Source organism: Hetaerina americana, unplaced genomic scaffold (genome assembly GCF_022747635.1).
Source record: "Hetaerina americana unplaced genomic scaffold, ioHetAmer1.1.p SCAF_9, whole genome shotgun sequence".
In the NCBI taxonomy this organism is placed as follows: Eukaryota; Metazoa; Arthropoda; class Insecta; order Odonata; family Calopterygidae; genus Hetaerina; species Hetaerina americana.
Window position 1 is genome coordinate 43,097,687 of NW_027287538.1, and position 27,925 is coordinate 43,125,611.

General features: G+C 34.1%; 1 protein-coding gene across 2 annotated transcripts in view; it reads right to left on the reverse strand.

Annotated features, from left to right (window-relative positions):
- Window positions 1–20,798: 20,798 nt before the first annotated feature.
- LOC139698757 (BRCA2-interacting transcriptional repressor EMSY-like) overlaps window positions 20,799–27,925 on the reverse strand; it is a 59,013-nt gene continuing 51,886 nt past the window's right edge. For both annotated transcript variants that reach the window (XM_071597662.1, XM_071597664.1), the window contains 3 exons: window positions 24,948–25,134; window positions 24,737–24,775; window positions 20,799–21,484 (listed from right to left, as the gene is read on the reverse strand). In XM_071597662.1, coding sequence (XP_071453763.1) covers window positions 21,444–21,484; window positions 24,737–24,775; window positions 24,948–25,134 — 267 coding nt within the window. In that variant the 3' untranslated portion in view covers window positions 20,799–21,443. The remainder of the gene's footprint in view (window positions 21,485–24,736; window positions 24,776–24,947; window positions 25,135–27,925) is intronic.

Below are 27,925 nucleotides of genomic sequence, written 5' to 3' on the forward strand. Positions count from 1 at the left end.
CTTTGTTTTTATATTTTAAAGAAAAACTTCGTTATGCGTTAGGATAAAAATTCTTCCAGTGTATCTATGCAAGCATGATTAAATGCGCCGCAATGCTTCAAAAATTTACGAAGGTATTGGTTATTTTCGTTGAGGTTTTTGTCCATTAGTTGGTATTATAAGTAATGGTAAAATAATGCCCCCTCTTTTGATGATACCGAGGAATTCGGTAATACTGTACCATATTGGTAAAACATGTTTACGGAAGGTTTTAGAAAATAATTTGATATGCAGTGGTCGAATAACGGAAAGTTTTATGAATATATGACATAAGTGTTCCCTTTTCAATAGAAGTTGGTATGCGTTGTTAATGTCTGTATGGTTTAACATGTCAACTTATTTTTGGAATGACGATGAGTAGTATTTGGTCGAAATCTATTGTATTGGTGTGTTTTGAGTTGAATTTCAAATGAGAAGGGCGTACTATATCTAAGACATGGTGATTTTCATGAGTAGGTAGGGGCACTTAGCTCTTTGCTAAATAATTATTTGACGTAAGGCGTGCAAACTGCGGTACAAAACATTTGGAAGTTGATATACCTTCTTTGATGATAGCCCCCAAAATTTTTTATATGCGAATGAATATATAGGTTGTGCTTTAATTTGCGAATGCTTGGATATTTCACTCCAATAACTTTAGCATAAGGTTGTGGCAAACTATTTCCAAAGTTTTTTAACCATATTTCCTTCAGGTTATATATTTTATTGGATATCGAACCAGGGGTAGGCATTGTTTTCTTTGCCTGAGGTTTCCACAGTATGTAATTAATGGATAGGTGTCGATAGCAAGAATATTCATTTATATCAGGGTAAATTGGCTAATGGAAAATATTTTATGTGGTGGAAATCCAAGGGGATCTCGTATTTTACATCACATAACTCGTAGGATATTCGTATGGTCTTGGGTGTGCCGAAGTTAGTTCCATCAGTGGATTTGATTACTAGTTTGGGTTCGATAGTTTGTTCTAATCGGGTTTATTTTAATGGCAAAGGGCTTTGTCGTTATCCCCAGTAGTGAGGTAGTGGGTCTTTTGTTCACGAAGACCAATATCTATGATAATGACGCCATTGATATTATTTTCAATGCAGAATTAGAACTGCAAGAGGCAGTGGTAATCAAGTTTCTGTCGTGTTATGTATTTCCCTCGAAATTAAAACTGGCTTGAGAGCTGGTATACGATATCATTGGTGATGGTTATGGATGTTTTCATCGCAAAAATATGACCTGTTGAAAGATTTTTCCTGGCCATCTTTGCTCATTTTGGCTGTGTGGAAGGAAGTTTTCCTTGTGATATAAATTGTATAGCAATTACATAACAATGCGTTAGGATAAAATGACTCTATAGTGTGTAAGCGTTTGAAAATTATTGCTGAATTACTGAAATGAGTCGAAGAATTAAGAAGGGATTGGTTATTTTCCTCGAGTTATTGGACCATTCATTGGTATTATTCGCAATAATATATGGTGACACGTTTATCGTAGATGATAATCACTAGTTCCTTTACACTGCACACTGTGGGTAAGAATTGTTTTATAACAGTTTTTTGAATATGCGTTGATATATAGTCTAAGGGAATTAGTCACTCAAATGACTAAATTATTATCATTTTTACCTTATTTTATTTGCATTAGGCATGGATGAGATATTATTAGCGGTGAATTAATAATGAAAACAAATATAAAATATTTGACTTGGTATTGATACTTAGTTTTTAGGTGCTAGGACACCATCAGATTGGTTATCATGTTTTAACTTGTGACATTATATCGCAGCCATATCAGCAAATATCCCTTGAGAGTAGGTTTTTGATATCTAAGTTAATGTTAATTGGATTTTTCATCGCAAATATTTTCTTCTATGATGGTTATGGATGTTTTCATTGCAAACAATGGCCTGGTAAAAGATTTTTCCTGGCCATCTTTTCTCCTTTTGGCTGTGTGGAAAGAAGTTTTCGTTGCGATATTAACTGTATAGCAATGACATAACAATGCGGTCGGATAAGATAACTCTAGAGTGTAAGCGTGTGAAAATTATTACTGAAGTATGAGAATGAGTCAAAAAATAAAGAGATTGGTTATTTTCCCCGAGTTATTGGACCATTCATTGTTATTTTTTGTAAATTATACGATCCGTTTATTCTAGTTGATACACTCTAGTTCGTTAATACTGCACATAATTGGTACAAATTGTTTTTCGAAAAAATATTGATTCGAAGCGAATTACTCACTTGAATGACTAAATTATGATTCATTTTTACCCTTTTATATATGCATTTGGAATGAATAAATTATCATTAGGATTGAATGATAAATGAAAACAAATTTAAAATACTTGGTATTGATCGTAAAGTGTTTTTGGTGTTCGGACTCCCATCAGTTTTGTTATATAATGGTTATTGAATAATGACTCCAAATAGATCCTTGTTAGTGCAGTAATAGAGCTACAAGAAGAAGTGGTAATCAAATTTTCGTCGTTATATATTTCCTACCAAATTAAGATATGGCTTGAGAGCTGGTTTTTGATATCTTATGTGATGGCTATGGATGTTTTCATCACAAAAATATTGCCTGTTAAAAGATTTTACCTGGCCGTCTTTGCTCGTTTTCACTATGTGGAATGAAATTTTCTGAGTGATAAATTATAAAGCAATGACATCACAATGCGTTAGGATAATAGTGCTCAGAGTGTGTGCGAAGATGATATAACAGTGCTGAAATGTGTCAAAAATGTACGAAGAGATTGGTTATTTTCCTCGTTAATGGAGCAATAATTGGAATTTTTGATAATCTGACATGATGACCCGTGTTTTGTAGATGATACACACTAGTCCCAAACAGTGCACACCATTGTTACGAATTGTTTTTCAACAATTTTTCGAAAAGGTATTGTTATATATGAAGCGAATTAGTCACTCGAATGACTAAATTGTGATCCATTTTTACCCTTTTATATTTGCATTCTTCTTTAATATGTTATCATTAGTGGTGAATTATTAATGAATACAAATATAAAATATTGGACTTTGTGTTGATCATAGCTTTTTAGGTGTTAGGAAGCCTTCAGATTGGTTATTTTGTTTTATTTTGTGTGACGTTATTTCCCAGCAATGTGGAAATCACCCTTGAGAGTAAGGTTTCAACATATAAGGTAATGTAAGTGGGATTGTTCATTGCAAATACATTATTTCTTCAAAGATTTGACATCACCAACTTTGCTCTTTTCCCTATGTCGAATGAAAATCAATTGGTACTGCTTGTTTTATATTGAAATGTTATAGGTCTAAATTGATTAGGATTAAAATCTGTTTGTTTGCATATGAAAATGATTAGTAAATGTGCTGAAATGAGTCATAAATTTAAGTAGGTTATGGTTTGTTACTTTTGACTATTTGTTTGTACTTTAAGTAAATAAAATAATCCCCCTTTTTTGATGTTAAGGGAACTCTTGTAATACTTGACACCATAGGTATGACCTTTTTTTTTTGACAGTTTAAAAAAAATAATTTGATTGGTATTATCTGAATCTAGGAGATAAATGAATAAAGAATGAAGTAAGATTTACCTGTTTGATTATCATTGTGCTTGTTTTAGTTTCCACTATTTGGTAATTGGATAGTTTTTTTTAACAAAAACTTAGCAATTTTTTGATACCGTATGTAGTGATTAGTGTACAATCTTTTTACTTACTAATAGCAAATATCATTAAGTTGAGTCAGGATAGGTTTTTTTTTCCTGGAACCGGAAAACTCCTATTTTTGATTGGAAGATTTGATATCCAAGTTTGTGCTGTTGGTTTTTATCATCGTAAATATAATGCTGCTTTACAGATTTGAAGGTTTGCCATCTCAGGTCTCTAGCAACGGTGGTCAGGCCATTTTTCTCTCTGTGTACGTAGAATTGTCTTTTTATTAAGCAATTTTTATTTGAATGGAAAACTTCACAATGCTCTAAGATAGAAGTAAAAAAAAGTGGGCAATGTTTCGTTTGAATGTAAGTAGGGATTGTGGGTATTTTTTAATGATAAGCACTTGTTGGAAATTTTGGTCCTCTTAATTCTGATATAGTCGAGTACTGCACGTGCAAAATATTTACAATTTTATCCCTCTTTTTAGTCGAGCTATGTCACCAATCATTGGTATTTTTAAAAATCTGTAATGTTGGATTCTTTTGTGGATTATACAGACTGCACCATTGATGCTCTACATCCACCATATGAATTTTTTTTTGACAGCTGATTGAAAATTTTTGATATTCACTGAGTGTTTAATAGATATAAATGATGAATGAAATTACCAATTCTATAGGGATATTGCATGGGTAATTTATATATGTTAGGAAGATTGAAACTTATTAAAGGAAATGATAATGAATAGAATTGGGGTCCATATCTACTCTTTTGGTGTGGGTCCTGAAGCAAGTCTATTAAAATGAGAAGTTGGTTCCTTGGACATCATTTTTGTCATAGGTTGAGAATCTTACCCAACTTTCATTAAGTTACATTATTATGAATATTATTGACTATTATTTCGATAAGGACCTGCTAACTTGGTTACCTTATGGTTAGAATGTTACAATAATTTATGAGGGTAGTCCCCCAACATTGTTGCGCTAAGATGTGACTTAAATGTAATTTTGAAAGGATGGGTTACTTATTTTCATTTGGTTTGGGCCAAGGTAATTGCAATTTGATTACTCGATATTTTACATTAATATTCAGCAGGTAGTATTATTTTCTTGGGTACTTTTGATGTACTATTCTAATTGCATATTGCTCAATAGAATTTTTTTCTTGGGTGTTGAAAGAAATTATTTGAAATGGACCCATTATGAACATTATTGGACAATATTTTTTGTTGGATTGAAAAAAAATGCTGTTCAGGGTGATATAGGGGATATTTTAGATATTTTTGTATTGAAAATGGTAACTCTTCATAGGAAATACAATTGAATGCAATGAGGTTTTACTTAACTTGTTTGGTTTAAATACAGGCGTATTAAGAGAAAATAGGTGATAGCTGATGTGGATGAGAAATATTCCTGTATAATAAATTTTTCGATAAGTAGTCATTATTTTGCCCTGTTTTAATGTATTTAATTGTTTATATGAAGAGGATAAATAAGATTAAAATTGTGTTTTGGAAAAATCATTTGAGTACCCATGAAAATGAAAATAATACATATGATACATGCGAAACAATTTCCCCAGTTTAATCGTGAAATTCCGTGAAATCATTACAGAAATGTCTTCCCTACTGCGTGCTACTGTATTAATGCTTAATTGGTGATCAGTTACAGATAATATTGATTCATCTGAATGAGTCATCATTTAATTTACCTATCCTATGATTATTTAGTGATATTGAGATTAAGTTTGATTCTTTTTGTATTATCTTGTTGTGTTGGGAAATCTGTTTTTTTCCATGTTATTATCTAAAAATTTGGTATTTATCCAACCTTTTTGTTGTTAGGACATATCAGAATAGCGTGACCATAACTAATATTATTACCTACTATTATAAATTTTGGTATTTACATTAATATAGCTATTGTGAGGATTTGGGAAAGAAAAACTGGGAGAAGGAAATTGCAGGAAGTTGAGGGTGAGGTGTGAGTTTGGTGAGTTCAAGGGAGGGAATGGGACTGGACTGTAACAGTAATCTAATTGGCAGGCTAATGAAAAGGTATGGAGTAAGCAAGCATTGTGGGAAGTACAAGTTGGTGGTTAATATAAGATTTTTCTTTTCACTATGCATGAAACTGAACAAATATTTATAGCACAATTTATTGTTCTCATTTCACTAAGATTGGGAGTGTTTCAGTAGAATACTACTCTCTGTGTAGATGATAGAAATAAATGTGTAAATGATGTTTGATTATTGGCTTCATGTATGCTGTTGTCCCAAATATTGCCAGATTAACATCACTGATTACCTTAAGTATCCTCCCCTTGTACATGTTCTTCCTGTAAACTAAGATCTCCACTTTGTAATGTTTGTGGTCTTTTAATTCTGGAAACCCCAAATTTACCAAGTTCTTTACCTATGTGCATCTAGGTCCTTTCTGTTATAAGCATATGTAGAACTTACCATTTTCCCTTCATCAATAAATCTTCCTCCGAATAATTTAAATTTTAAATGGAATTTTGTTACTCCACTTGATATTATATCGACTGTTAAAAAATTTAAAAAATCCAACAGTAAGGATATTTATGGTCTTTCTAACTCCCTAATAAAGGACATTATTGTGCTCATTGCGGAACCATTAGCAATGTTAGTCAATTTATGTTTTGAGACAGGAGATTTTCCAACGGCTCTAAAATATTCCAAAACAGTACCTGTCTATAAGAAAGGTGATAAAGATGATTTAGCTAACTACCGCCCCATTTCCATAGTCCCCGTTTTTGGTAAAATTTTTGAAGCTATTATGAAAGATCAAATATGTAATTTTTTTGAGTTAAATAATCTCTTTTCCAAATCCCAGTACGGCTTTCGATCTGGGAAATCTACAATTTTGGCAGTAGAGTCCATAGTTAATTATGTCATTAATGCATTTGAAGAAAAGGAATCAGTCTCAGTGACACTATGTGATCTTAGTAAGGCCTTCGACTGTGTTAATCATTCAATATTACTAACAAAGCTAGAATATTATGGTATTAAGGGAGTTGCACTGAAACTAATGAAGTCATATTTGGATGATCGCCACCAATTGGTTGAACTTGATGGCTGTCGGTCTGCAGCTCTTAAAGTAAAATGTGGTGTACCACAGGGCTCTGTGCTTGGCCCAGTACTTTTCATTATCATGATTAATGATTTGCCCTGTAATATGAAACCTAGATCTGTTTTATATGCTGATGACACTACTTTTGTACAAAAGTGTCAACATCCAGAAGATGCAAAGTTACGATCTAGCCCTACCCAAAAACAGGCTAAGGAATGGTTTGATGTTAATCATTTACAATTAAATACTAACAAAACTCAGCATATTGTGTGCAGTCTTAAATCAAAAACAACTAATATTGAAACTGCTAAAATACTAGGAATTTATATTGATTCAAAACTTAATTGGGAGACTCACATCAGTCAGACCTGTAATAAACTTAGTAAAGCTGTTTATATGTTAAGAAAGCTCAACTTTATCATTTCAAATGAGTATCGTTTAACACTTTACCATGCCTTCTTTCAATGTCATTTGAATTATGGTGTTGAGTTATGGGGTCATTCCCCTCATGTTAAACAAATTTTGCTACTGCAAAAGAGAGCTATTCGCTCTCTTGCTAATATACCACCACGTGATTCCTGCAAACCTTTTTTTATTAGGTATAGAATCATGACTGTATTTTGTTTGTATATCTTTAAGGCTCTGATTCATGTGAAAGTTAATCTAGAAACTTACCAATTAAGATCCAACCTCCATAACTATTCCACAAGAGGTAAATCGAATCTAAATACTACTTATTGTAGATTGTCATCAACTTACAACACATTTCACAATATGAACATACGACTGTATAACTATCTGCCTACTCAGTTGAAATCAGATGGTATCCAGAGTTTCAAGAATAGGGTATATACCTGGTTACTTGCTCACCCACTTTACTCATTGGATGAATTCTTTTGTGACAATCTTCATCACATTTAAGAACTTATGTTTATATATTAAGTAATATTATGATTGACGACATTTAATATGGTTGTACCATTTTTAAAATGAATAAAGTATTATTATTATTATTATTGGCCTTCTGCCACCCAATGGTCATTGCTGACCCATGGGCCATTAGCCCTCCAATGGTCTCTTTGAAGGCCTGTCCCTATAATCATCATACTTAATCTTTGTTGAAATGCTTTTATATTACTCCTTTTAACCGATTATGGCTTGGAAGTTATCTACAGGTATATTATTCAGCCAAAATATTATAGTTCTGAAGGTATTAATACCTAAATTTGCAATCCAATAACAATTTTCCCCTTGTTAAATATGGTCATTTTCTTAATGTAACTTCGCAAGTCTAACATTCTGATCACGTTTAGTATCTAATTCTGTTGTATATATGGGGTGCAGCAGCATAAGTTTCTTTTTTATAAAGCAAAATCTCTTTAAATTAGTAAGTTATGTTGCTGCACCCTCAATGTTTAATAAGTAATTATGTTTTGTATTCAGGAATAACTAATCAAATATACTTACTTAAATTTAGGTTCAGCGAATATAAAAGTAATCAGGCCATTATAGTCTAGATTAACATTTGTAAAAATGCAACGGTAAGGAAAAACTCACAAAAAGTTTTTAAAAGTAATATTGTTTTAAAGGCAAATAATAAAATTTGTTCTGTATTGGAATATTTAGTCCTGAGGGAGATGTAAGATTCATGAACCTGAATTAACCACTTTTTAACATGTTTTGGTCAAATTGTTACTTCAGGTGCATTTGTGAATCAGGATTAATGTTATTTTTTGTAGCAGGTTTTTTAATAATTAAACTTAATCTAGGTGAGAAAATTTAGAAATTTATTTGAACAAAGAGCATATATTTCAATGGTAAACTTGATTTTCAGGTGGTTCTATCAAGGTCTTCCTAATCATAAGACTATTGAAGTCTTCTTAATATTTGTCTCTCCTGCCCTCGATGATCATCTTGTTCACCATGTTTTAATATCGCCTTGAGTCCTGCCCATCCAGGATATCTTCTCCCAGCTCCATGGCCCTCTAGGTCCATCTAACCTTCGTATGCATTACCATCAGGCATCCTGCCCATCTGTCCGATTTCTGTCCAGCTTATGATCTGATGGTCCATATCCTTTTCCACCATGAGTCCACCTGCCAATCAGGGGCCTTTATACCCATGGAAAGACACCTGGGAGTAATATACATCATTCTAGTTTTCTTTTCCATTTTACCAGGATTAATTAATTAATGGCCATTAAGTTAAATGCAAGTGTTCAACAGCCTTCACAAAGTTTTTTTTTCTGGAATGTGCTTAACAAGGATTTCTTGAAATTTCATTTTCTGTTATATTTACCCACTTGCTATGATCCTTTTCACCTGGGATGTCATAGCATTATCAAGCTTCCTCCCATATCTCCAGATCCTGTTCATCTATGGAAATAGAGCCTGTTTATACCATCTCAAGAGTTGTATACTTGTGATAATTGTCACTTCAATGAATCTTGACAGCAGAGACAATCGAATTTCCATAGTGGCATTTGTGATAACTGACAGTTTCTTGATTAATCTTGTGATAGCTAACATTTCATTGGTTACTCATGCTCCTTACAAATAATCAGTGAGTTGCCATTTTACTTGCTGTAGTCCTGTTTTTCACAATGTTCCTGAATGACCAATGTATCAATGTCATTTTTTTTCACCTACTGAATGACCACACATCTGTTGCACAGTATAAGTGTGACCTGTATTTTTCTTGGGGCTTTCCCTTCATATTCCACCCATAAATGTACTCAACACTCTGTCCACCTTATGTCTTGCCCACCAGCCAACATACTTTCTCTCCAATACCTTACTTTACTACCCTAGTGAAAGTTTTTTATATTTTATCTGTAAAAAGGTATCTAACAGATATGGCCCTAACATTTGAAAGGCAATGAACAGAAATAGTAGGTGGAATAAGTTTTTTGCAATTAAATTACCTTGTCGAAACTCACCAATTTCTGATAACAAATTGGTTTTGGTTGCTATCACTGCTCATGTTAGGATGAAAATGGTTTTGATTTTAAGTCCAGCTAAGGTGCTTTTTGGCTGAAATATCAATCAATAACTTCAAACTCATAAATAACATCTCCCTTGTCCCGTATTCTCTAATTTCAACTTTGTTATTATTTTGGCAGTTTCACTTGCATAAGGTATTACCTTACCTTAGCCTGTACTTATCTTTTTTCTGACCATCACCTGCTAAGCACCCAGTTGGAGGTTTACTCTTATCATTCATTTCCTAATTAACTGTACTCCCCATTTATGGAGTGCTAATCACTATTTAGCATTATGAAATCTAATAAATTCTCATCAGCATTCCTGTACCACTGATATCATTAAAGCTCTCTTCATCAACCACCAACTTCACTTGGAATGGGCGATGGTTCTTTGATCCAAGGAATCCCATCAATGATTTGTTATTATATCACTTAGTTTTCATTCCATTGCCCATCATTCATTAGTCCATCTTTTTTCTAACCATCCTCTGTGTTAGTGCAAGTGATATGTGTGGAAATAACATGGTGACCAAAGGCATGCTGAACATATTCGGTCATCAAACGTTCCTGCCCACATAAATACTGATGGCCATTGCTTATTATAATATCATAAAAATCAGCATCCTCATCCATGTTATATGGTATCACAGTTGTTTTTCTTTCATTTTTTGACCCTCAAATCTAATATTGCTATCCAATGGTGTACCTGTGTCCAATGCCATCTGCGAAAGCATGGCCTCTCGCTTTAGTTAGCTAACTTACTGATATTATGCATATACTGTGATACTCAATGCTAGTTAGGATATGACTGCCTGTCAGGCAATATGCAATAGGAACCAAAATGCAGCAAGAAATCCTGTACAACGATTATTTTTTTCACTTCACTTGCATTCATGGAGGAATCTTTTTACCATTTCATTTTAACCATATTTTCCAATGAAATATCTCTTTCAATGTGCATGCATGATATTCTCCCAAAAAAACTCGCTTGAAAATCTTTTCTATCACTATAGAGCTAAAGCTCTCATCCTTTTTCATTTCACTGCCTTAACATTACCATGGGGTCAAAATTTGAAATTCACTGTCATGCTGTGAAATTTAATGCATGTTTTCCAGTCATACCCATGGGAGTAAGTAGTCCATAATTGTTCCATTTTTTGACAACTATGGGGGTGGTTTGGTGGGACTGTCCCTCCTTAAGGGAAATAATCAATAACTTGTCTTTTGCAATCCCCAAATTAGATTATTTACTGAATTTAAAGTCACAATGAGCCCAAATTATGAAGTCCACCTAAACAGTATGAATTTTAACTTCGTGCTTTTTTTGTCGTGTCATCAGCTTTGTGCTGAACCAGCCATATCCTCAGAAGAAAGCAGTCCATAGTTGTTTCATTAATTTGGCAACTATGGGGGTGGTTTGGTGGGACTGCTTCCCCTTGAGGGGGATCATTCAACTTGTGTGCTTGTCCTTATCAATCCCAAAATTAGGGTATTTGCTGAATTTTGAATTCTTAACTTTGTATTTTTATTATCATGTCATCAGCTTTGTGCTGCAACACCCATATCCTTAAAAGAAAGCAGTCCATAGTTGTTTCGTTAATTTGGCAACTATGGGGGTGGTTTGGTGGGACTGCTCCCCCTTGAGGGGGATGATTCAACTTGTGTGCTTGTCCTTATCAATCCCCAAATTAGGGTATTTGCTGAATTTTGAATTCTTAACTTTGTATTTTTATAATCATGTCATCAGCTTTGTGCTGAAACAGCCATATCCTTAAAAGAAAGCAGTCCATAGTTGTTTCATTAATTTGGCAACTATGGGGGTGGTTTGGTGGGACTGCTCCCCCTTGAGGGGGATGATTCAACTTGTGTGCTTGTCCTTATTAATCCCCAAATAAGGTTATTTACTGAATTTAAAGTCGCAATGAGCCCAAATTATGAAGTCCACCTAAACAGTATGAATTCTAACTTTGTGTTTTCATTGTTTTTTCATCAGCTTTGTACTGAAACAGCCATATCTTCAAAAGAAAGCAGTCCATAGTTGTTTCATTAATTTGACAACTATGGGGGTGGTTTGGTGGGACTGCTCCCCCTTGTGGGGGATGATTAATAGCTTGCCATTTTCAAACCTCACTTTTGATTATAAAACATTTCCGAAACTTCCTATCATTATAAAACCAGTATCCAGTCTTAGATTTAACATACAGTTCAAAGGCCTCGTCTTTTGACTTGTTATTTTTCCAAATAAAACAAAGTCAGCCTACAGTTTCTTGCTATGGATAAGAGCTGCAGAGGTAGTTTGGAGAGAGTGCTTCTCCACTGTGGGAATTTCACAGTGTTCAAAAATTTTACATAAATTTGTATGAATAATAAAATTTGACTTCCATTCAAAATTCACCATTTATTTTAAATCCTGCTTGTTTTTTAGTTGCTAGATAACTCAAAATGTGTAAATGCCTTTAACATATTCTCATCAAAATGACAAGTAAATAATAACAGTAAATTAAACTAATTTGTTACTGCTATTTGCCCATTTTTTCCATAGAGTTGTAATTGTACACTTAAAATGTGGTATAAACTAACCTGGACAGTTGAAGTGTTACGTAATGTGTTAACAGGAATAAAGAAATTAATAACATGACTGAACTATTGGTGATGCAATTTGAAAATGGCAAGCAATATGATAAAGTAATGTTAATAATTAAAATAATAAATGACATGGAATGTTAAACAAGTATACCAATGGTATAATTACATATCTGCAAATGCATTGAATAATAAAATATAATAATACAAATAATGTTGTAATTATTTGATACCCTGAAACCTAAAGTTCCAGCAATTCCATATTTTAGTCAATGAAATTATTTGGATCAAGTGACTAAAGCTTGACTTTCATTCTTCTGGAGCATCAATTAATGCCTGTTAAGAGGGTCAAGTTGGTCACAGAATAAGTTGAAAGTACCCCTTCTTGTGATAGTAGGTCATTCAATTTACATAAAATGCCATTCGCTATTCTGTATGCATAAGAATATTTTCTGTTAGTGGACAGCAAATTGCTAATCATGCACTAATGTCTTGGTGTGACCTGTGTTAATTTGTTAAAGTTATGAGAATGAATACAATTATTCTGAGTAATTTGGAATGAAATTCACTTAAAATTAAAATTGAATTTCTTACATATTGCCAAATTATGAAAATTAACAAGCTGGATAGTTGTAATTAATAGAGTAATAATTTACTATAAAAAGTGGCCAGGTAAGTTCATATGGTGATTCAGTAAATTTCACAAGCACAGGTAAGCAGCAATTTATAGATGTACAACCTTTAATATGCATCAAAGTTCACTGAAGATTAGGATTAGTAAAAATTGATTATGCAAGGACCTATAATTAAACCAGGTGTATTGAATACTTCAATATAAAGACCTGTAGTGTTGGGTTGCCATTTACTGAAATAATAATAGGAGGTTGCTTGTCCTATCCTGATTTAAGGAAATGGGATGTTTAACGTCACGTTCATTGCTTAAATTCATATTGAAAGCATGTGAATTTTTAGAATTACAAATGAAAGCAGTGAAAAGCAAGCAGTCTACTTTAATTGATAGTCATTGAAATAAGTCTCGAGTCTTGCTTGTTGGTTTTCAATGGTAAATAGCAGAATTTGGTTTCAAAGATCAGAAAGTATAGAGCTTGAACACATGTTGTGCCTGTCAAGATAAAATTAAAATTTCATTGTGTTTATAAAAAGCAAGCAGCGGTCAACTCGAATCCACTTCAGAAAAGTAATTTCAACTGATGTAATGCAAATTTTAGAACAAATAATATGAATTAAGGAGCTTGGAATATTAATTACCACATTTTCCCATCAATGATGTGTGCATTATCTGTGCAAAAATGTTGAGATGATCATAAAAAATGACTGCATTATGTAATGAAAATTGAAAAAATCCAAACATTTGCATACCTATATGCCCAATAATTTAAAAAAGTCTCACAAAAGAAATTAGTCTGGAAGCATGCCTTTTCAATTGTATTCTATTTTATACAGATCTGCTCCTGTTATAGTTATTTCATCTTGTAAATCCATGAGAAAAAGAAGAAACAATTTCTATACTTCATTTATTCTAATGCGTAGTACTTCCTGTTTGCATGAGAGTACATCATATTACATATACGTAAGTATAAATATATGATAAGATTGGTAGATCACTCGAATCCAAGAAATTCATCACCTGAATCACAATTACATGAATTAAGTGCATGTATTATCTACTCAGGCAAATCACAGAGTTCACTCTTCTAAGTTAACTCTTCCTAATCTTATAGCACTGGCGTTGAAATATTCCCTGAAGCTTTTTCAAATCCATTTTTTACACTCTGACACCCTGCCAACTTTCCAGGATCCACCAGCTTATTTCTTCATTAGGCACTTAGTTAATTCTTCCCAATTCTGCGTAATCTTTCATACCAGACATCATCCACTATTCCCAACTAGAATGGAACTTTGATTTGAAAGATTTATCAAAGGATACATCCTGGTAGCCTTGCAATTTCCTTTTCCTTTCATGAAATTGATGACTTCTAGCTTAAACATTGCTGTATACAATTTTCTTCTCCATGGGTAATTTTCTTGAGACAATTCTTAATTAAAAAGTGTAACTCAATTCAGGTTTGAAACAATCGCCATGTAGGCGGCACTTAGAACTTGTAGGGTGTCTAGAGCAGCTGAACGCCTATACTAATTAAGCTAATTAAAGCAAACAAAATTCTATTGCATTCATTCTCTTTATGTATTTGATTTGCTGAAAGTTAATTTTGCTAAAGTTAAAAATTTAAGGCCATATTATCATAGAATGCTCTGTTATATAATTTCTGCGCTTGAAAAATGTTTTTCTCCTCAAACAAACTTGCATAATTTTAAGAATATGTGTAAGCTATTGGTTGTGAATGTCAAGTTTAGTGTATTCCTCTAGCCAATATTAAGAAAACTTCAGAAAGCTCAAATAATGTTATATCGGTCTGCCAGTGGCCATCAACGGAGAGAGCTAAGGGCTTGACGGCAAGAAGATATCAATATTGAATCACTGATGATATTGAGAGGTTGTTAATAATGAATAATCTTTTAATAATTTTGTTTAAAATTAAATTTCTTATTCAGCATTTCAAATTCTGCAAAGAACCATTTCATTTTTTCCATTAAAAAGTGTAATAATTGAGTTGTTAGTGTTGGTCAACAATACCAGAGTAATCCAATGAATTACCCTAAATTAGTAATGCTGTCCTTATCTTAGTTCATAAAAAAGAAAAACTATGTGGAGAAAGTAGTGTGCTGGTCACATCAAGATTTTTGGTTTATAAAACATTAATTATAGCTATTAAAAAGTAATTATCAATTGTGAAACTACATGTTCGAGGTTTCATTTCTTCCTATCCAGTCATGGGATATGACCTTCTGGTGAAGAGGTGTATCTTGAAACTTCTTTGGGCAGAAGATACTGGAACTGAAAGAGTTATTGAATTTCCTCCTCTCTTCTTATAATAAATCAAAGAAGAGAGGAGGAAATTCAATGAGTGAATAGTATGGAGAGGTAAGGTGATGTCTTATTCCAAGAAACAGCGGGAGATGCTGCAACAGTAACTCTTAATGAAGTCAACCGCTAATATTCATTTCAATGCAACAATTTCAGAGTGTAAATCAAGGCAAATGATTTTTACACGGAAATTTTTGTAGTGGTTTGTCATGTCTGAAAATACAATTGCTCCCATTTAAAAATAAAGTACCCTACTTTTACAGTGATACAGGTATAATAGTATGATAAGGTACTAGGTATTTCTTGGGATTACAAACTTGGAGATAACCAGTTAAAGTACAGTTGTGAGCCTGGTGCAAGTATTCACTTGGCAAGAAGAAAAAGAGCCGCAATTCATCTCTTTTAATTATCTACATAAGAGAAAGAGTAATTAAAGGTTGGATGATTACTTGGAGGATGATCAGGAAGGGGAGAGACATGTTAACTCAATTGCAGTAATGAGGTTACTAATAGATAGGAAAATACAAGAATGTTGAATTTTCATGTGGAATACAATTAGATTTCAAAAAGGTGTTTGATAGAGTGAATAGGGAAAAATGAATCAATATATTGCAGAAAATAGGTATAGATCGGAGGGATATGAGGCTTATCTGCAACCTGTACATGTCTCTTACTGCTCAGGTGTCAGTGGGGGATCGCGAGTCTGGATAGGCAGTGTTGGGTAGATAGTTAGGCAGAATTATGCTGTTTAACCTATTTGTGGAAGAAATAATTAAAGAAGCATCAAAGACCTGGAGATTGAAATGAATTGAAGACGGATGATAAAAAAATGGCTAGTTAAAACTTTGATATGGAGTGTAGTGACATATGTCGTGGAAACATTGTCATTGCTGCAAGATGATAGGTATAGATTGGAGGCTATTGAAATGTGGGTAGAGAAGAATGGAAAAGGTGAAGTGGACTGAAAGGAAAACTAACTTGGAAGTGTACTAGGCACAGTTGAGGAGGAGAGGGGTTACTGGTAGAAATTATAAGGAGACAGAAGAAATGGATGCAAAGCATATTTATTGGTAATGAGATGTTTAAGACGAATGAGGAAGGGGTAGAAATAGGATAGGAATTTTGGACAGAATGAAGGGATAAAGGAAGTAGACGGAGATAAGGAGGGGCTTTTTGTGGAGTTGGATGTTGAGTTGTGTTTTGCTAGGAGAAACAAGAGCATTATTAGTTGTGTCCTTAAAAAACCTACCTTAACCTATGATACTTAATAATTAGAGAAAAGGGATAACAATAATGCACAGCTTCTAATGGATGTTGAGTGAGCTGAGGAAACTTGCGCTGAATCCGGGAACAGTAAGGAGGCCAAGAACAACTGAATTTTAGTAAAAATGGTAAAATATATTTAGCAGTACTGAAACAATTGTAATTAACCCAAAGTTTTATGTGATAGGCAAAGGTAGAGCTCTCCTAGTACTGCATAAGTATAGTGAAATACAGGGTCCATACAGTAAGTATCGAGACATGTTCCAAAAATCAAAATTTATTGCAGTTATCAAATCAATTACTTAATAAATTTCAAAATGCAATCCCCCTGCATCGATACACTTCGTACGGCATGTCTGCCACTTGTCAAAAGCCAGCTGGAAGTAGGTTTCAGGAATACTCTTGAGAGCCTTTGTCATCGCCGCTTGAACCACCTCAATGGAGTCAAACCGATATCCTTTGAGGTAATAATATTGTTGAGAAAATCCTCATCTTCCTGGACCCAGTCCAAAATTTCCACCCGCGACAGTTTTTGTTCCTTACTGAAGACTCCCGGCACCAGCTTCTCGCACACTTTCCTCATCCCAAGATCCTCTGTTACAATGGTGAGGACAGTTCCGACTGAAAGGCCAGTCTCCTCAAGTGGGATGATTAAATGCCTGTCAGAGTCCCAAACTTTTTTTACTTTGGCCAACTGAGCATCAGTTAAAGCGGTCGTCAGGCATCTGACGCAGTGCTAGTCTTCGACAAGCTGCCGGCCTTCCTTAAACTTTTTGTGCTACTGAAAAACTCTTGTGTGGCTTAAGGCATCATCCTTATAAGCCTGTTTAATGAGTTCAAGGGTCTCTGACGTGGATTTCCCGAGTTAAATGCAAGGCATCATCTGGAATCCCACCCAGGTCTTCCAGTGAGCATCCCAATGCTGTACTCTCACATGTAAAATGCAATGAAAATTATTTTTTTTTACATTTTCATTGGTATACTTTACTCTCAATCATACTGTTAATTATAATATATAATATCAATTATTTATATAAGGTCATTGATAGTTTGCATTGATTACAAAATTGAAAGAATCATATAATGTACAAGAATTTTAAGAAAATATAATGTCATGTAAAAAATAATGCATTTCATTTGAACTTAATCACCCACTACAAGAAATAAATACTATTGCCTAAAATATTAAGAACCTTTTCTAGCTGGGTAGGAACTTATTAAAATTACAATGGATGAAAAAAGACATACATATATACTTTAATGGTTATGCTTTGCGTTATCCAAATCACAAACCACAGTATTAATTAACCTCAGGGTTTGTTTGAAGGTAGAATTAACCTAAAGCTAAGGCCAATGGTATGTGAAGTTCGTACACAGGAATTATGAGGACCAACTCCTCATAATGCTGTTGCCAGTGGTTTCCCAGGAAGGCTTATAAATTATGTGGATTGGTTGAGGATGCACAAAGCTATCACCTGGAATCAAACCTCTGGTCAGTAGCCCAGTATTTTACCCATTGGAAGACCATACCCATAGCTGAAGCTCTATCATGATTTTGATTATTTTTAAATAGCCAAACAATAAAACAAAAGTAATATTTTGTGAGATCTTCCTTATCACAACATATCAGACCCTGAATTTGATAAGCAATTTCATTAATCATTATTAAAATCTTGTGCATCCATTCATACTCCTTTTTTGAGAATATTTTTGAATAGCTAGAGATGTATAAAGGGTGATGTTTGATTTTAAAAACCAAGAACCACAGTTATCAACCTGAAGATAGGCGAGGGTAAATGTCACCCAATACTTAGGAGAATGGTATTTGAAATTCATATATCAGGGTAGGGGGCCAGATGCTTTCCCTAAACTGCCTATGGTATCCCAGGAAGGCCTGGTACCCTAAAAACATAAAACTTGGGTGAAGCCGAGGGTGCCCAGTAGCATCCCCCGGTATCAAACTGGGGCCCACCTGTCAGTAGTTGAACACTACCCAATGGATGGTTTACCAATTTCTTTAATTTTATTTTATTAAAAAATTCGTTTCATCGAAAGAAATGAACTGGGAATATTTTTCCCTTCCCCCTGATTTTTTATACAAATAATTAATTCAATTAATGCCAATCATTCACAATATTAAGTTGTTGGTGAGAGAATAATACAATTACAAATAAAGAAGCATCTCCTTACTTTCCTAACACATTAAAATATATAGTGCACCCTTCCTCTGAGGAAAAGTAAGTGGGTACTGACCCACCTATGACAGAGGAGAGTGTTTTAAGCTCACTATTGTTAAATGAAATGGTAAACAGATACAATTGACATATCTAAGATTTGACACTGAAAGATGCCAGCTAGGCCTTATTAATAATAAAAACTGATAGTTTCACATTACATAAAAGATTTTGGTAGCATCTGTTGATCCTAGTCTATGTGCCATTTTACCCTCCATAATTTCAAATCTCCACAATAATAATGATGGTTCACACTCCACAGTAATAATGGTGGTTATTTAAACTTCAATATTTTCAATGTTTAAGTCAGCAAACTACAGTGGAACCTTGTTCAATAAGCATAATTCGTTCCAGAATGTCACTCTTAATGCAAAACATGTTACAACTAATGATGCATTCCATGCTGTAAAAAATATATTATGTGTAAGGTGTCCTAAGCCATGTGATTTTTCGGGTACCAGGTCTTCCTGGGAAACCATAACTGGCACAGGGAAAGGAACTGGCCCCCATACCCTGATGTGTGAATTTCACATGCCGTTGGGCTTAGGACTGGGTGAACTCTACCATCACCTACCAAACCGACCTTTGCGTTGATTAGTGTTTATGGTTTTTTTATGGTATAATGTTTATTCAAAGAAAACTATACATTGTTATGGATTATAAATCATCTTTTCTTCTACCACAGAATGAACCAACCTGGAAATTAAAATTTCTGAAAACAAATTCCACTTAGCCTGGTCCTCTGGGCTTTACACTCCATGGAAGGCTCGTGGAGTTAATGAACGAAAAACAAGCAGCAGTTTAATTTTCAAATTGGTGCTTGTATTGGCCCAAAATAGCATCAGAAGATGGTCTTTAATTGGCTTAAGGCCAGGCAAAACATTCTCCTCTGCTTAAATGAAGGTTCACTTCAGCATCTTTTCCCAGAAGACACCCACCCATGACTCATCTACAGTCTTGAACTTTTTTATAAAACCTGGGTCATCGTTTACAGCTTGGAGCAGGTCCCCTGTGACTGCAGCTCAACATTTTTGATGTTGACGAGAATGCAACAAAACAGCTGATGCCCACACAGAAGGACTTTGTCGATTGCTTTGAAAAATTGAAGAGACCCTGGGTAAAGTGTGTGAGGTCCGAAGGGGAGTACTTCAAAGAGGATTTAGGCCTTATTGTTTTAGGTAGGCTTTTTTTCTCAAAATATTTTATGGCTGGATCCTTCCGGGATGGACCTCGTACACTGTCTGTATTAGGCTTGTATATAAATGTATCATATTATAAGTAATTTCATATGGAGAAGGTAGCCATGAAAAACCTTGATTAAAAGCAAACCTAGTCAGTATTTTGCTTTGTCAATTTATTTATCACAGTATATGTAGGCAAAGGTGTTACTACATTCATCTTTTACAGGAATAGAGTTAGTTTGTAGCATGGGGAAAAGATTTATGTGTAAGAGCTCTAAAGTTGAAAATTAATTAACCCCCATGTCAAAACAGTTATATGAAAATCTCTTTCCTGCAGTATAGGCAAATTGATGTTGTGCCTTTGATAGTCATTTCATGTGTTATCTTTGATAAACCTCTGTAACATACATGAAAGTTCCCCAGAAAACACATGCATTACGTGGGGAAATTGCCAGATATTGTAGTCTACATCTGTTCATGGCTACTCAAGTCCTATGTGATTGAAGTTTCATTAGAAACATATATTTGTAAAGGTAAGAAATAATACAATTCTCCCCTTTGTGTTACACTTACATTCATGGCTTCTTTAATTCAATATGAATAAATGGCTTGACGTGCATAAAAATGACTTAAATGACTTGCATAAAAACCATCAGGTGCATTCTAATTTCTAATGGATTAAAATTATGTGTATAATATTGTAAATTTAAGTAACTTCTGAAAGACATGTTTGATCAAATATGATATTTGGAGATCAGTAAAACTCAACTCATTTATTTCTGTTTACCAACAAATTTCAATAAAAATTAAATTACAAATAAATCAAGTCAATTCATATACACGTATTTTAATGGACAAAATTCACAGATATTTTACAGGCCTAATGTAGGCTAAGGGATTTTTTGTAGTTAGATTATTTCACACCCAAATATTTCTAAACTCATTTTTCTTGGTTCTTTGAATTTCAAAATAACACGTTTTTACTGTATATAGCTCCTATAAAATACCATAACCACAATGTAGTCTCAATGGAGATAAGGTTTTGTTGTAAGCAAATAATAAAGACCCCTACAAAAGCAAAAATTAATGTGAGGGCATAAAAAAAATTGCCCCCACAGGGTTCAGTGCAGTCAGGAAAAAATCATAATTGAGGCATTCGATTTGATGTTACTTCTGTGCTAACTTATAGTAAAAATTGGGCACTACCAAATTTGTTCAGAATTTGCTGAGGAATGACTACAAATATAAACATAGATATTTCTCTTTTTGAGTCAGTTATTATCCATTTTTATTCACATGAGAGAATGTATCGTACTTATTTCACTTGTAGAACGATGGAGTATGATCATACTGCTGGAATTTTCTGCAACAGATGAATATATGCCCTTAAATAGGAACATCCCTCTCTTTCTGATGCAACTTCGTCGAACATCTACAAATGAGTGGATGGTTTGTCATTTATTCACTTAAACAGCACTGGAGTAACAATATGATTTTAGAGAGAAGATTGATCTTTCATCTGTGCTTCTGTTGTATCTACATAAAAAGACAAAAAGGAAGAGATACAGTTAAGTATGCACTCATTAATTTTATTCATATGAAAAGATAATTGAAAAATTATGCTCCAAATTTGATAGTTGAATGAGATAGAGGGCTTTAAAAATTTCATGACAGAGTTTATGGTTCACTTCTGATCATTTACATGTGACTTTGAACTATTCATTGAAACACTTGGGATTGAAAACTAAGTGATGTCCTTTCAGCCTATTCAAATATGAGAACTAAAGAGATCACAGACCTAAATAGGTACACTGGGTGAAAAATAACTACCTAGATAAATACTATATAATTATATCATAATTAATATGGACAAAAACAATGTTTTTAATTAAAAAATGATTTTCTTTCTGAATAAAAAATAAGTTTCTGGTGATATAGTAAGAAATTAAAATATCATTTCAATATATATGATAACTAAATTCCATTTATGATATATTCTTTATTTTCTACTACTGATAATGGATGGTGTGCCACTCAAAAGTTGTTACAGTTAAATTGCTTTACAAACATAGAACTTCTATTCACTTTCAATGTTACATATCACTGCAATTACCCTCTAATTGCTAGTATTAAGCTAAATTTTCTTATCTGTTCTTTGTTTCAATCATCAAATGTTACTTAACGATGAGTTGGTATAATATTTTCTAGCACATTTGGCAAGACTGGTAGAAACTAAAGAACTGTTAGAGCAAGTACATATTTGGCATTGAAAACTTCTGTGAAACAATATTATGCCAATGTTTTATCAGGTGCATATAGCAATCCTCAAGGAACCCTCATGACATATATAACATTGTAGGATAGACCAGTAGGATTTGCATTTAGCCTTTTGGACATCCTTAGTATCCTGTGGATTTTTGTCTTAGTTGTGATGAGACTAATGCCAGATAATCAGAATAAATGTTGACTTGAAATCTGTTCAAAATTCAAAAAGTTTAGGAATGATCCAAATATGCTCTAATTGTTAATTATTGGTGATGAATACTGGGTTTATGAATATTACCTGCATATAATGACTAAAATGTTCTAGATCCTGTCAAGTAACTTGGTGCAATCCCAAAATGCAGCGAACTATTGAACAGTGGTACACCATCAAATTTTGTTTTAGAGAGGGGAAACTGGGTACAGAGACCTTTCGCATGATTTGCCAAGAGTTTAAGGATGAAAGCATCTCACAATCTGCAGTTTTTAATTGGCACAAGCTCTTCAAAGATAACCGAGAGTGTGTGGAGGACGAGCCCCATGCTGAAAGGCCATTGACGCCAAGACAATGACAATGTGCAACATGTGCATGAAGTGCTGAATTCAGACCATCGGTTAAGTGTGGTACATGATCACAGCTCTCAAAATCCCCTCACACCCCCAGAGCCATACCCACTCCATGTCATCGAGCAAGATGCAAAACCTGCCCTATTTTCACCATTCCACCCCACTCCATCCCACCATTTAACTCTTTCCTGCCCTTCCCCTATTCCTCTTGCACTTCCAAGAATGTTGTTTATCTTCTTAACTGTAAACTCTACCCGTCCTTTTACATAGGCCAATGTTCCACACCACTTAACATTAGGATTAATAACCACCGCGCCTCGTGCAATCCCTCCTCCCTGTCCGCGGGTCTCCCCATCCCTAAACATGCTTCCCAGCATAATACCCTTTTCAACCAGTGTTACAATGTTTCCTTCCTAGCATCCCTTCCCACATCCAATAACCCTATAGAATTAAAAACTCTTGAAATGGCATTCATTTACATCTGTATGGCCTATCAGCATCCGGGCCTCAATGTCACTCACTGATGGGAGTGGCCTAAAATTGTTACTTTGTGGAAGCAAAGCATATCGGGGGGTGGACACTGTGTTTTTCCGAATGAGTTTTGGTGTATTTTGCCTTTGTTTTGACTTGCGTTGGTCTTGATCAATACTTTGTAGGTTGAAACCTGGGTCTCGTATGTTGCAATAGTTGCGGTGAGCATGTTGTTCTATTTTCCGATTTTGTGTCAATTCCACCCCCTCCCTCTCCCTTTCCTCTCCCCAACCATTCCTCTCACCCCTCCTTTGCCTCCCGTTCTCCCCTTCCCCTGGCCCCCTTCCCTTTCTCTCGCACCCCTCACCTCAACAATTCCAGCAGTCATTACTTCTATATCTTCAGATGAACACACAATATAGAAACACAAAAAAAGAAGAACACTCACACGTTATTTCTTGATATTTCGACGGAAACAATCCGTCTTCATCTGAAGATATAGAAGTAATGACTGCTGGAATTGTTAAGGTGAGGGGTGCGAGACAAAGGGAAGGGGGCCAGGGGAAGGGGAGAACGGGAGGCGTGTTACTGTGTATTGTACTATATATATATATATATATATATATATATATATATATATATATATATATATATATATATATATATATATATATATACTATATATATATATAAAAACACGGATGTAGATTTGTAGAATATAGAGACACAAAGAAAGGACACTCACAATATGTTACTTGACATTTCGACAGCTCGGCTGTCGTCTTCTGAAGGCGACAGCCGAGCTGTCGAAATGTCAAGTAACATATTGTGAGTGTCCTTTCTTTGTGTCTCTATATTCTACAAATCTACATCCGTGTTTTTATATATTTGTGTGTCGTGGAGGAGCGTTCCATTTCGAAGATATTTTTATACATACATATATATATATATACTATATATATATATATAAAAACACGGATGTAGATTTGTAGAATATAGAGACACAAAGAAAGGACACTCACAATATGTTACTTGACATTTCGACAGCTCGGCTGTCGTCTTCTGAAGGCGACAGCCGAGCTGTCGAAATGTCAAGTAACATATTGTGAGTGTCCTTTCTTTGTGTCTCTATATTCTACAAATCTACATCCGTGTTTTTATATATTTGTGTGTCGTGGAGGAGCGTTCCATTTCGAAGATATTTTTATACATACATATATATATATACTATATATCTGCCATTATCATTATTAACAAAATATCTACTTTCATCATTAATTTTCTCGTATCGAAGAAAATTTTATATATATATATATATACATATATATATATATATATATATATATATACATGTATATATATATATATATATATATATATATATATATATATATAAATAAAATTTTCTTCGATACGAGAAAATTAATGATGAAAGTAGATATTTTGTTAATAATGATAATGGCAGACTCAGAAGGATGAAGAACATACCCAAAGGTGCTGACTCAATGGTGACAGCAAAGCTACCATCTAAAAGAAAAGTAAATTTTACTTTAGTAACTTAAAACTATCAATTTGTTCATGGTTAACAGTAAATTTACAAAATGATTCAAAATTTGGATGAAAAATAAAATGGCATCCTAAAAAAAACGAAAAACAATATTTTTGCAAGATAACTACTGAATTAAAGATCACATCTTACCGGGTTCCCTTTCCTCCTCCACATAATCTAAATTTATATTGGCCGAGGCAATGGCTGTACTGAATATATCCATTGGCTGTGTTTCTGACTTCATAACGGAAATCGCACCTTTTGTTAAGTCTGTTACAAACACACCGGGCTCAGTGGATTTGTTAGTTTCTTGTACATCCAACTCCTTACCAATTTCCTGCAAGAGGTAGTATGTGTAAATATTTCAAAGGAAAAAATTCTTTCTCAGACCACAAACATATTCATGGTAAATGGGAATCACAATAAATGGTAACTAACACATAATATTCAGTAACTACAAATTAATGATACTACTTCACCCATGGAACCACCCTCCCCTAAATGGGCTCTGTAACTCTAGTAAAAAAAAGTGAAATTACATGCTAAGTAATGTAGCAACAAATGCAGGTATTTGGTGTATTGGAAACTTCAAATGAACCATCAACCCAAGATATCAGCAAATGTATTGGAGTGAAGATATCAGCCATCAACCCAAAGTCTGGCTTGATAAAGAAGGTCAGAGCAGGCCTCATATGAAGCCTTATGCCATTAAAATCTTGGCATACTGGTTAATTTGAATCCCTTAACCAACTAAATTTTATTGTATTGGATTAATACTAAATCTGTCACTATGAGAAAGAAGCTCTCAGACTTTTTGCTTTTCTCTCATTTTGATAGTTTAAATATGAGACAAGTTTTATTTCAGGCATAGATTTTAAATATGTTATGCAACTTTCCATGTTATTAAGGCAATGTGTCACTTGCTGGTGTGCTTTGAAAGAACTATCCTTTATCTTCTGATTTGTGAACTATTACAAGAACACTTGTAGGTAGTCTACAGAGAGAGCAGCAATGCAGTCAAAAAGGCAAAGCCACTAAGGGCTTTGCCTTTTTGACTGCATTGCTGATAATTTTTACACAGGTGAGTAAATCCCTTTAAGTTATAAAAGAAGCACCATGTACTTTCTAGACTGAGACAACTTCTCAAATGAAAATGTATCCCTTTTATTAAAGTCTCTCCTTAACATCATCAAAGATTTTTACTATCCACCATCAAAAATCCTATGAATGCTTAGGGAATAAACTGCTATGGACACTTTTACTTTCAGGTTATGGCTTAATTGCTTTGGATTCCCGATTTCTGTTATAGAATGTATTGTGAGTGGATCCAGGATTCAAATATTTGTACAGGAGGAGAGGATATGAAATGAAAGAAAAGCATTTGCTGGCAACAATTATTACTAAGTTTAGTATTGTGTGAACATAGTCTCTAACTGCACTGTTTGACTTCATCCATCAATTTCTATCACTCCAATTCTCAGAAGGTCCATGAGCTTTTTACCTCTTTTTATTCAGCCTAGTAATTTGTACAATGATCTCTCTCATGGAGCTTTCATTTTAATTACACCTCTAGTAAATTCATTCCATCTGTACCTATTCTTTTGTATGCATCCTCATTTCTCATTTTATTTATGATTTGGTCTCATAACCTAATTTCAGAGGCAAACTTTCCTCCCCAATGATTTGGGCTCATACATCTGGACTTCGGGCAAGACTCCACATGAATGCTTTAAGATATTGCTTTCTTGTATTTCATATGCACAACCTGAACATAGTTGCAGGATAGGTTCCATAATGGAGAAAAAGTTGGCAGCAGTTCACAATGCCAACTTATTAGAGGCATGGCCAAATATTGCTGAAAAATGCATAATAAACTGCAATTTAAAATCCTCCATGCTTAGGCTTGCTGTGAAGTCCTTGGCTTCTCTCGAACAGGGTCAACTGGAAGAATCACTTTCTTGCATTGAGGCAAGGAAAATTATATGCACTCATTGATAAATGAACTGCTCTAATATTACATTCTTGTTTTAAGAACTAGACAGGCATAGTAAATCTCTTATTTCAAGAGCCAAACTGACTGTGACAATAAATTGAATAATATAGCAAACATACAGAAATTCAGCCAATTACATATATAACAGTGCCATAAACAATATATGTAAACTCCCAGTCACCTCCTTTATCAAACAATCATTCAAGCTCAAATGAAGCATAGAAAACTGCACAGAAAATAAAATTATGCATAATTGGGCTAGTAGAATTAATTAAGAGTATATATGCTGATACTTCTGAACACTTATTGGTACAACAAATCTGTAAAGCTTGAGTACAAATCCTCTGCTTTTTATCGTTCTAAAAATCTGAATTGAATAAAGTAATATTTGGGGATAACATACTAATAAATTTTTCAAAAAATTACAGCAAGTGCCAGGGAGGTAGGCTGAATTAGGCAACCGACTTCATGCAATTGGCTTGCGGCTAGCATTACCCTCAGGGTACAAGGTCTGACCCAAAAGTAGTAAGACTTATTTTTTCCTGGATGGACAGAGTTTTATCTGGCTGGGTTTGAGGGAGGGTTGTCTAAGGAAAGGCCGGTGGCAGTTGGCTCCCAGCCTTTGTGGAGTGCGAATTGTTTGTTGGTGAAGCCTCTATGACAAGTCCTCGTTACCCTTCATCTTGAACCAGTTATTGGGACAGCGCTTTGCCATTAAATTTTGCGTGAAACTTCGCAAAACCAGGAAAGAGACTCATGATATGCTCAAGGCAGCTTACGGTGATAACGCCATAGGTAGATTGGATATTTTTGAGTGCCACAAGTTTTGGGTGGGTAGAGAAGATGTTTAACCCTCTTAGTGCGGTGGGGATTCAAGGGGTACTAGTGAGAAGTGCGAAGGGTAATTTAAGAAAATGTATCACCTTAGGAAAAAAAACATTATGAAGCCATTTCTTTAGATATCCATATGCAGTTTTCTTTATTTTAAAATAAAATATTGTAGTTAATAATGACGGTTAACATTTACATCATCTGAAAAATAAATGTAATTATTACAGTATTATAAATTTGAAGAATATTTTTTTAGAAATAATATTTAGATTTTTAGACACAATACTAATACCTTTTCAAAACA